Below are 12,387 nucleotides of genomic sequence, written 5' to 3'. Positions count from 1 at the left end.
ATTTCCTTGGAAACCTTGCAGAACATTTGCTAATCTCAAGAGTGAGCTTGGAAAATGAAGAGCCAGAATTAAAAGTCATATGAAATATATATCTGTGCAGTAACTTGTGCACTGGTATTGGAATATAGTTATGTTCATTTGGAGATCCATTGGAATGCAGTTACGTTCATTTGGAGATCCATTGGAATGCAGTTATATTCGTTTAGAGATCCATTGGAATGCTGTTATTTTCATTTAGGAATATTTTGGGAACTGAATTATAATTTTGTCAAACATAAATCTATATTTAGATCTTTAAAAAGAAAAGGAAAAAATTATTGTGATAATAAATATAAGATCCAGCATTCTGGCTTATCGTGCTGGCTGTTATGATTATGTGCACTGCATTCTTATTGAACTGTGTTCTTATTTTGTCCTGTGTTGTATGAAGTTTTTGCCCATCTAAAACTTGGAAATTTTCAGACTATATTACTTTATTTTAATCTTGATTCTTTCTTTTTTCTGTACATGATAACTTTTTTCACTTGTGCACAAAACATTGTAATACCAAGAAGGTTAAAACTTACTTAATTGCACTTTTAACACCTGTTCATATTCTTAATTGTGAGATGCTCTAATTTTAAATTGTTTGGCCCTGTTAAGTTAAAGCATCAGTACATTAGAATCTTAATCCATATCTATTCAATAAAATTTCCATTCAAAATGTATGGAAATTCAACTCTAGTAGAGTATTATCGGTTTCAGCAATCTTTCATGTTTTGTGGATTGTCACTTAAATAAAAAAAAAAAAAAAAAAAGGGGTGTGTTCTTTTTTTTAAATACATTCACCATTATAAACTGCCATAATGAGATATTTTTTGTTATCAGCTACTAAGAAAAGAAACTAATTTCAATATATTTTAAAAAGAACATTGTGCATTTGATTTATTTAGATATATTTGTGTGTACCATTGAAATTTATTTATTTTATTTTTTAATCATTTTTTGAATCTTATACTATTTGTTTTTAAATTCATTTGTAGCAAATAAAGTAATAAATGTATGTTTGCATTCTTCTTCATTTTTTTTGTTATACTTTCAGGTGACTTAACTAAACTTCCACATTTTATAGCTAGTGTAATTTTGGATCTCATGGCAATACCCTTATTAATGGTTTGTTCAGCATCTCTTCTCTCAAAAGTAATTAGTGAAGCCCATCAAGGTATGGGAACATTGCTTTTTATTATATTTTTTAAAAATTACTGTGTGGTTCATTGTTTCCATTTTCATATTTTTTTTCCTGATGTGTTTTCTAGATATGATTTCTAGCAACTTTATATAACTGTAAATATATCAAAACCTGTAACCAAAAGCAAACTTAACAACAAAAGAGTATTGTGTAGTACCTATTCTCTGATAAAATCATTAAGAATTGCATTAAACATTGAGCTTACCTATATAGTGCTGAAGTTAATAAGATGCACATAATGGAACAGACACAAACCAAACTAAAAGGAAATTCCTAATAAGATCTCAGTGTCAGGGGGAGACCAAGTAATAAGATTTCACCTGAACCACAAAGAAATAAATAATAGTACCTCACATAGTAACTGCTTTCAGATTTTTTTTCAGGGCTCAAATGGAATAGGCAACATATTTCTCACATCTCCCCTCCAATGCAATGTCTATGAAGAGGCAGGGTATCTATTGAGATAAAGATCTTTGCAGAGGAAACTTATTCATAAAAGTGCAAAGAATACCATTGGAATCCTTAGAGCCTCTCCTCCATTTTGAGGGTCCAATGGGCAAATAAGACTAAACACATCCGGATCCAAAAATATGATCACTGATTTTGAACTACAGCCCTACCAAGAAGGTTTTTGCAAGACCCCCCCAACACCAAGGGGAAACTTAATAATTAGGTTCTTGCTGAACTGTCATCATAGAAAGAGATAGTACCATCTACTGAGAAACACCAACCCAATATGGGCATTAACAAGCACAGTATGCGCTTGTTAATGCCCCCTATGAACAAGCACACCTACATCCCCCCCATCCAATTCTAAGACCGTGGAGAGGTGGAGATACCTATTGTGACATGGAACTTTGCAGAAACTCATTCAATAAAAGTGCAAAGAATACCATTAGAATCCTTGGGGCCTCCCCCCTCTCTTTTGATGGTTAAATGGACAAATAAGACTAAACGTGTCTGGAGTTACATCCAAAAAGTAACCACTGATTTTGAATTACACTCCTACGAAGAAAGTTCTTGTAAGACCTCAACACCAAGGGGAAGCTAATTAATGATGTTCTGGTTGAAATTCCATTATATAAACAAATAGCTCTTTCTATAGAGATGTTCCCCAGCCTTGTTTGGGCTTTAAATGAACAAAGACAGTAAGTCGTACATTTCCCTTCCCTTCCAGTGCTAAGTCTATGGAAATGTGGGAATAATCATTTTTACAAAGGACTGCAGAAACTTATTCAATAAATGTGCAAAGTGCATCGTTAGAAACCTTAGAACCTCCCCTCTCTTTTGAGGGTTCAATGGGCAAATAAGGCTAAAAACATCTGAAGTTACATCCAAAAATATGATCACTGATTTTTAACTACAACACTTACCAAGAAGGTCCTTGTAAAGCTAACAATATCATGAGGAAACCAATTAATGAGGTTCTTGCTGAACCCCTATTATACTAATAGAGAGTACTTTCTGTGGAGACAATAACCAGCTTTGGTTGAGCACTAAATGCATAAGGACAGTATGCTCTTGATAATCTATGTCCAGTGCTAAGTCTTTGGAGAGGTGGGGGGCTACTTACTGTGACAAACATTCTTGCATAAATCTCTACAACACTACAAAGACAAGGTTATAATGGTTAATCCTGCCTAGCATGCAAGGGTGTGTATATCATGCTTCCCCATTTTTTTATAACTTTATTTACTTACTAGTTAACTTAGTTAAAACTTAATCTAATTAGTATATATAACTGTGTATTTCATAAGATTGCCTATGATTCCACTTAGTACTTAATCACAGTTTCGTTTTTTTTTACTTCTTATTTAAACTTACTAGTTCGCTTAATTAGTTTTAAGTTTAATTTAGTATGTCAACCTCTATTTATTTAAATACTTATCTAACCCCATCTATTTATTTAACTATTTATTTAAATATCTACTTACTTATCTATTTATTTAAATACTTATCTAACCCCAACTTAGTACTCCATCTAGTACTTAATTAAATTTAACATTAAAAATTAACTTAATTAAATTTAAGTTTAATTTAGTATGACCTGTATTTATTTAAATAATTTTCTGCCCTTAACTTAGTACTTAATTAGTTTACACATATATATACAGTCAATTCCGGTTATTTGGGACACATCGGGACTAGTGCATTTTGGCCCAATTAAGCGGCTGCCCCAGTTATCCGAAGTTTCATGTAAATAGTTAAAAATACAACGGATCCCGCTTTACTTCACTGTACAATCAAATTACTTTACGATGGACTCACCATAGTAAGGTACCGGTCATTGTGATCACGTTTGTGAATTGAATTTTAATTCTATTAAACAGTAATTCTTCCGATTTTCACGTATCCACAGGCTATGAAAGTAAAGATATATTAAGCACAAATTTACCCTTTATTACCTTAACAATTAAAAAATTAAATGATACGTGAAAATCGGAATAATTAATACTTACTGTAATATTTACATACTAACTAGTTGACATTTCTGTTCACTGACATTTGTGGGTGGGGGTTAAAATTAAAAACAGTAAAAAGATAAGCAATCAATAACAAAGAACACAGCACACACAAATTGCAAGTAACACGATACGTGCAAGTGAGAACGGAGTAAAAAGTTACGAAGCTTTAAAAATAGTAATGAAGAGAAGATTTTGAAAATTAATTTTTTTGTATGATTGAAGATTCCATGGAAGTGTAAATGCATTTCACCATAATAACCCACAGAATTCCAGCTGTCAGTATTATCGCAAATTCAATAAGATCGAGTGTACTATCCATTTATGATAGATTGAACTAACAGAAAAGCCCCAGGGGCTCGTGTCTGGTGAGTATTGGCTTGGCACACTCAGGGTCCTCAGCTAGATATCATCATTCTTCTCTTCTTTGTGATTCCCTTCTCTCTCTCTCTCTCTCTCGGGGTAATTCAGAAATTTTTTTTTGCCTCAGGCTTCCTTGCACCATATGGCTAATAATAATAATAAACAAGTGGCTGCTAATTGTTTTATGGTTGTGACCTCCAGAAATCCGACCGAACCATGTAGTACGGTCGTAGACAATCATAGGGTAATCTCCAGTGCTGCAGTCTCCTGCCCCGATTAAACAGCATATTGTCCCAATTAAGCGAAATAAACCCTGGCTATTTTCTTGATTGGGTTCTGTTTTTCAAGATTTGCCCCCAAATAAATGGCTGCCCCGATTAACCGGTGGCCCAAATAGCCAGAATCCACTGTATATACTTACCACTTAACTCAAATTTAAGTCTGAGTTAGTGTGTAACTCTGTGTTTTCATAAGATCACTTACTATCCACTTTTTTTTTTTTTAAGAGTTTTTTTGGATTTAATTTAGTATGCAAGCCTGTATTTATTTAGATAAGTATTTAACCTTAACTTAGTACTCCATCATCATCATCATCAGCCATTTTCAATCCACTGCAGGATGAAGGCCTCTCCAGCAACTTTCCAGTTCCTCCTGTTTTGTGCAATGGCCATCCATTTACTGCCCACAAACTCATGAATTTCATCTGTCCATCTCCGTTGTTGTCTTTCAGGTTTTCTTCTAGCTCCTCTTGGGTATCAGTCTGTTATTTTCTTAGTCCATCTGTCATCATGTCTTCGAGCTATGTGTCCTGCCCAAGACCATTTTAGTTTTTTAGTTTTGATAAGAATGTCCTTTACTTGAATTTGCTGCCTAATCCATGTTTTCTCTTCTTATCTAACAGTCTGATTCCCAATATAATTTGTTCCATTCTTCGCTATGTAGTTCTCAGCTTCTCTTCCATTCTTTTGGTGAGTGCCCAAGTTTCACTTCTATAAGTCATGGTGGGGAGTATACATTGATTCATTATTTTACGTTTCAGACAAACTGGGATATTGCTCTTCAGTATGTGACTATATTTCCTGAATGCTATCCATCCAAAATTTATTCTTCTCTTGACTTCCAGCCATTTATCATTATTACAGCTAATAACTTGTCCCAGATAAGTATATGACTCCACCTTTTCAATTACTGATCCTTCAATCATTATTTCCCTTTCCGTGGCATACTTGTTCATCATTACTTTTGTTTTAGCCATATTCATCTTTAGTCCAAAATCCTTACTAACTGTGCATAACTGATTAAGATTTTCCTCTAATCCTTTGGGATCATAGCTTATGATCACAATGTCATCTGCAAATCGTAAATGGTTTAGGTACTCTCCATTCACATTGACTCCTTTCTGTAACCAGTCTAATCTTCTGAAAGCTTCCTGAAGGGCAGCAGTAAACAACTTCAGAGATATTGTGTCTCCTTGTCGAACTCCTTTCTCAATTTTAAATTTGCTACTGTCTTTGTCTAGTCTAATAAAGGAGGTAGCATTTTCATATATTTTCTTCAAAATCATAATATATGGGGTATCAATGCCTTGTATTTCCAGTGCCCGAAACATTGCCTTATGCTGTATGGAGTCAAATGCTTTTTCATAATCCACAAATGCCAGGCATAATGGTGTTTTATATTCATTTGCTTTCTCCATTAGCTGTGATATTATGTGAAGGTGATCCATAGTTGAGAATCCTGTGCTAAAGCTAGCTTGCTCTTTTGGGTGATTCTCATCAAGTATTCTTTCTAATGTGTTAGTAATGACCCTTGTGATCAACTTGTAGATGTGGGATAACAAGCTAATTGGTGTATAATTTCCAATTTCTGATTTATCTCCTTTCTTATGCAGCAAAACTATGATTGCATTATTTCACTCCTTAGGCATTACACCTTTTATAATGCATTTTGTGACGAATCTTGCCAGTTTCTGTGTCATATCTCTTCCTCCCAATTTTAACAACTCTACAGTAACTTCATCTTCCCCCAGGGCTTTCTGGCTTTCTGATTCTTCATTTTCTTCAATGCATGCTCTACCTCATCAGGAAGTATATTGGGTATGTTTTATGTGTTACTTATTTGCGATCCATCTTCCCCACTGCTGGCATCATTCCCTTGCTCCTTGTATAATTCTTTATAGTAGTCTTCTGCTATTTGAATTATGCCTTCTCTGCTATTTATAAGTACATCATCGCTATTCTTCAGTTTTAGTATCATTTGTCTTTCTGTATTACTGCTCATGGCTGCTGATTTAAGTCCTTTGTTTTCCCTTAATGCTTGTTCTACTTTTCTTGTGTTAAATCTTCTTATGTCCTCTCTGAGCCTCTTTCTAATAGCTTTGCATAACTCGGTATACCGAATTTTGTCCTTGTCAGTGTTTATGTTGCTCTTCATTTGTTGTCTTCGGTTCATCGTGACAAGTGTTCCTTGACTAACTTTTTCTTCTTTGGATTTCTTTTTACCTATAGGTTTCTTGGGCTTTATCACTTTCAGAAAGTTGTAGCATTCCTCTTCGATATCTTGTTCCTGAACAGTCTGCAGAAGCTCAAACTTGTTCTTAAGTTCCAGTACATACTGCTTTTTCTTTCTTTTCTTACATCTATATCAAGTGAGCTTCTTACCATTCTGTGATCACTTCCAACATTTACCTTGTTCAGGATGGCAACATCATTCACGATATATATCTTCTGTTAGTGAGGATGAAATCGATTTCATTAATTGTTAATTCATTTGGGCTCTACCGTGTCTACTTTCTGTTCACCCTTTTCTTGAAAAAAAGTGTTCATTACTGACATTCCTTGAGATTCTGCAAATTCCACAAGTCTTTCACCTCTTTCATTTCTTTCACCAATTCCAAAAGTTCCTATAGTTCACCTTTCTGCTCTGCTTTGTCTCTTTCCAACCTTAGCATTGATTCCCCCACACAATGATAGTGTAGTGGGTTTTCTGCTCATCTAGAAGACTCAATTTCGGTGTACATTTCTTCAACCTCTCCATTATCATGACTCAACGTTAGTGCATAAATCATTATATTCTTTGGTGCCTCCATAGCCAGGTGGGCAGGAGCAGCAGTGCGTAGCACACGTTTCTTGATTAGACCGGGGTTCAAGCCCGTGACCACCAAATATGGAGGATGCGGAAAGGTCAGGGAATGACCACCGCATATTCCCGGAGCAACATGGCCTTAGTTGCTAATGCTCCTAAAAACCAAATAACATATATACATACATACAAGACCAATTAAACTAAAAATAATAAATAATAAAAAATAGCCCGACCATTAAGCCTCATCTCGACAGAGGACCACAAGGCCAATAATGGTCAGGAAATCACTTCATTTTGAATGTTAGACCACTTTTTCTTTTCTTTTGGTATTATTTTGTGGGTTTAGTAATTATTTCTACTGATTTGCCATACTACTAGCATACTTGCATAAGGTAAAACTTGCTGAGGTATGCCTGGCCCCTCCCTTTTTTCGTAATTTTATAATTTTGAAATTGCACACTTTTGTAATTTTTCCTACGCATGAGATAAAAAAAATTGAATAAATAATTCTATTTATATGTTCGTCAAACATTTCTTTTTTGCTTCAATCAAATTCAGCAAGCGTAGTTGTGAGTGTTGCATAAGCATTTAGGAAAATTCCGACTTATGTAAAACTCAACTTATGCAGAGTTCCGCGGAATACAACCCTTATGTAAGTTGTGGAGTGGCTGTGTATATATATATATAAATCATGGAAATTTAGAAAAAGTGCCAAATTTATGGAATTTTGAAAAAAATTCACAGAAGCCAAAATATTTTTGTACCTTGAGAAAAATTTACTGTGATAGTCATAGTAAACTGTAGCAGCCACTTTTTATGTCCTCATGGTAGCAGCCTAGTATCAAGAAGTTTCCAAAACAGTTGTAGAGCATGGTTAGAAGTCACCTTTTAACATCCAATAAAAGAAGATATTTTCCTTTAATAGTGACCAGTTTCTCATTATTTTCAATTTCACGGATAAAGAATTGCCTTTGCTAACAGTTATGTACCTAAATTATAAAACAGCATATGCGCTAAAAGTTTAGTTCGGACTTTTATTATTTTCTTAATTATTTACTAATTATTTACATTAGAGTTACCCTTTAGACATTAACAAATTGTCATTCCTTGATTTGTTAAAGTCTAAAGGGCATAAGAGTTAGAATGTTAGAACCAAAAATTAAAATTATATATCATTTCAATTTTTTAATCAAAGATCATATTATAGATCTCTGATGTATACAGTATTTGTAGACTATTTTCAGTTTTATTTATTAGTTTATAATAGAATTTTAATCATGTGATCTGGTTTAGAAAGATTTTAAAAATTAAAGATACACATAATGATGCATTGAAGTTTGTTGTTTTAGTTATTTAACTAATGTATTGTTTGAAACTTAGATTTTCAAATTGATTTCCATGAAACCCTAGGTTCTGTGAGAATATTCCCCAAATAGTAAATGCAGTTTGGTATTATGCACGTGGGATTTTTCTGAGTTGTTAATGTTTTTGTTTTTAATGAAAGAGGGACAGTTAATAACACAGAAAAAGAGCCTAGGATGAGATGTCTTAATATTCCTATTTACGGTACTTAAGTTTAAAGTAACTTAGATAGAGATTTTGTAGGTATTACTTAGTATCGGAAAGGGTATCAAATCCACGTGTTTACCGATCGTAAATAGCCGCCATTGCTATGTGAAAATTAATCAGTAAAATCTATTAATCTTGTCGAACTTCATTGGCAATTAAATTGTACTTTTAACTATACATATAACCACTTAGGTTACGTATTGAAATTTTTATATATGACCTTAGTTTGGCGCATTATAGCCTTAGTAGCTAATGCACCAATAAAACCAAACAAACAAACAAACAAACGACGGTTACGTAATATAAATAATTAGTAAAAATAAATAATACATAACTTGATACGGAAGTTATATAAAGGGATTTCGTAGATAACACTCGTTACTGAAACAAATATTTCGTAGATAACACTCATTACTGAAACAAATATTTTGTAGATAACACTCGTAGATTTCGTAGATAACACTCGTTACTGAAACATAAATATATCGTAGATAACACTCATTTTACTGAAACATAAATATTTCGTAGATAACACTCGTTACTGAAACAAATATTTCGTAGATAACACTCGTTACTGAAACAAATATTTCGTAGATAACACTCGTAGATTTCGTGGATAACACTCGTTACTGAAACATAAATATAGCGTTATAACTGTGTTGGGATACAAGTTTAGGATTTAATTTTGTACTGAAATTGAAATTTTTATTGAAAGTAAATCGAAATCATGACTCAAACCAGAGCAGCAAAGCAAAAGGCTCAAGCTAATGGGAATGCTGTGGCTCAGAGGAGAACTGAGGGGGGCAGTTGTCCTCTGAATCACAGCCTTTTAAGATGCACTATTTGCTTGATGTTTGAGGAGCAGTCAGGTATGGGACATGATACTGCCATGGGGGATGTCTTTGTATGTGCGCGATGCAAGGAGTGTAAGGAAATCAGGCATCAACTCAGCATTGTTATGGGCCTATATGAAAGCTTCAAAGACAGGGTGGATGCCCTCGAAGGATTACAAGTGAGGGGCCCATCAAGCTCTCAGCTGCCCACACCAATGCCAGAGCTTGCACTTGGTCATCGCGCAACACAGCGGCAGCTCCCAAGGCAGAATGCGCTGGTCCCAAAGGAACTAGTATTTGTTTGTGTCAGGGAAACGGGAAACATGCTTTGTAAAAAGGATAGGTGGAACAGGACCAGGGTATGTCTGCCAGGGGCAAAGGTTGATGACGTTGTAGAGCGGATATCATCTTTTAAGGGCACAAAAGGTGATATAGTTGTACACGTTGGCACTAATGATATTAAGAGTAGGAGACCGGCGGAATTACTTAACAAGTACAGGTCACTGATGAAAAAAAGCCGTGAATTAGGGTTGAATTTGAAAGTGTCTGCAATTCTGCCCAGACACGATAGGAGGGAGTATATGATGAGAGCCCTGTCGATCAATTCAGCCCTGGAAAGATTATGCAGGGCTCAAGGGGTAGAATTTTTTCCAGCCTGGTCTGTACTTGTTAACAGGAGAGACTGCTTCTACAGGGATGGGATACACTTAAATAGAAAGGGTGCAAGAATGTTTGCTGATGCTATCGAGGCAGTGTTAGGAGGGTCGGAAAACTGCTAGATTGTAGGGGATACAAGGACTAATAGATTAACAGTAGCCACTGGCAGAGGAGAAAGTGATTCTTGCACTGCTTCTATTGGAATGAGCAGCAGCCTGGAAAATAAGATGCAGGATATTTCAGAGACTGCTGGGAATCATTGGGGTACAAGTAAACACATGGGTTGTGTTAGGGTGGCTAAGAGGAAGAGCAGGTGCATGTATACTTGCATGTACACCAATGCTAGGAGTCTAGTAAATAAATTTGATGAATTTGAGGTATTGCTCAAAACATCAAAGGCAGATATTGTTGGGATTTCAGAGATGTGGTGTCACACAGATATAAGGAATGCAGAACTGGAATTTGGGGAGTACAATGTCTACAGAAAGGATAAACAGGATAGGAAGGGAGGAGGGGTTATGCTATTAGTTAAGAAACACATAAAATCCAAGGAAGTGAAGCCAGTCGACATCGCTGGACAGTGCAGTGTCGAGTCAGTTTGGTGTGACATAAGCATTGGGAGATCAAAATTGAGAATAGGAATGTGCTATAGGCCTAATGACTCTGATGAGTATAATAAGAAACTGTACAGAGAAATAGAGGGGTCCAGTAAATCAGAGAGTCTTATTATGGGGGATTTTAATTTCCCAGATATTGACTGGAATTTGGGGGCTGGTCACTCACACACTAGCAAGGCTTTTGTGGATTTATTGGATGATTGTTTTCTACATCAGCATGTTCGGAAGGCAACTAGAGGGAGTAATACTCTTGATTTGATTACCAGTAGTGATTCTTCATGCATTAAGAATCTGCAGATAAATGAACCACTAGGTGGCAGTGATCACAGTGTTCTGAAGTGGGATTTACTCAAAGAGGTAACTACCATTAGGGGTAAAGGGAAGGGGTATTGCTTTCGTAAAGGCGACTACGGTGGACTGAGACAGTATTTAAATTCTATACAGTGGGATCAACTGATGATGTTACCAACAGCAAATTCAAAATGGGAAGCATTCAAAGAACTTATCTTGGAAGCTACTAGGCTTTACATACCAACTAAGAAATATTGTTCAAGGTTTAGGCCTAAATGGATGTCAGATGAACTAATGAGACATATGGCAGAGAAGAAAAATGCATGGGATACATACAAATTAACACGTGACACAGAAGCCTATGATAGATACAAGTTGATCTGTAACCAAGTTACAAAGGAGGTTAGGCAGGCGAAGGCAGATTACGAGAAATCCTTGGCAAAGGATGCGAAGAAAAACAGCAAAGAGTTCTTTACTTATGTAAACTCTAGAAGGAAGGGGATGAATCAGATTGGTCCACTTAATATCGATGGGTCAACTGTTGATGATGCTGCTGCTCAGGTAGCTAACAAACTAAATGAATATTTTGCATCGACATTCACATGTGAGGAGTTATTCAGCGAGGGGAATGCCAGAGGTGTATTCAACTCTGGCAGTAAGCTAGAGAATCTTGTAATAACTGAGAGTAAAGTGGAGGAGAAATTGTTGAAGATAAACACAAGAAAAGCACCTGGGGTGGATGGAATCTATCCAGTTATATTAAAGGAGGCAGCAATGGAAGTAAGCAAACCCTTAGCCATAATTATGAGAGCTTCCTTGGATTCAGGGGAGGTACCCATGGACTGGCGATGTGCAAATGTGACCCCAATTCACAAAGGAGGATCAAAGGCTGACACAAGTAATTATAGAACTGTGAGTTTAACTTCTGTTCCCGGAAAATTAATGGAGGCACTGGTTAAAGAAGCACTGCAGGATCATCTAGACAAGACTTCAGTTATAGCTCAGACACAGCATGGTTTTGTTAAGGGGAAGTCTTGCCTGACCAATTTGATTGGATACTATGATGCAGTCACAAAAGAACTGGATGCAGGGAATAACTTTGATATTATATACTTGGATCTTAGAAAGGCTTTTGATACTGTTGCACTTGGAAGACTGCTGCACAAATTGGAGCAGTGTGGCATTGGATGCAAATTGCTGCTATGGATAAAGGGGTGGTTGAGGGGGAGAAGACAGAGAGTGGTAATCAATGGACACTGCTCATCGTGGACTAATGTTATTAG

At 35.7% G+C, this 12,387-nt stretch overlaps 1 protein-coding gene across 1 annotated transcript in view; it reads left to right on the top strand.

Moving 5' to 3' along the window:
- The window catches only part of LOC150085330 (uncharacterized), a 79,149-nt gene that overhangs the window by 54,687 nt on the left and 12,075 nt on the right, over positions 1 to 12,387 (top strand). Inside the window, exon 5 of the mRNA XM_090373155.1 lies at positions 1,082 to 1,201. Coding sequence (XP_090229281.1) covers positions 1,082 to 1,201 — 120 coding nt within the window. The remainder of the gene's footprint in view (positions 1 to 1,081; positions 1,202 to 12,387) is intronic.

The sequence above is a fragment of the Mastigoproctus giganteus genome, chromosome 5, assembly GCF_048544385.1.
Source record: "Mastigoproctus giganteus isolate SK-2022 chromosome 5, ASM4854438v1, whole genome shotgun sequence".
Taxonomy (NCBI): Eukaryota; Metazoa; Arthropoda; class Arachnida; order Uropygi; family Thelyphonidae; genus Mastigoproctus; species Mastigoproctus giganteus.
This window is presented reverse-complemented; position numbering and strand designations above follow the sequence as displayed.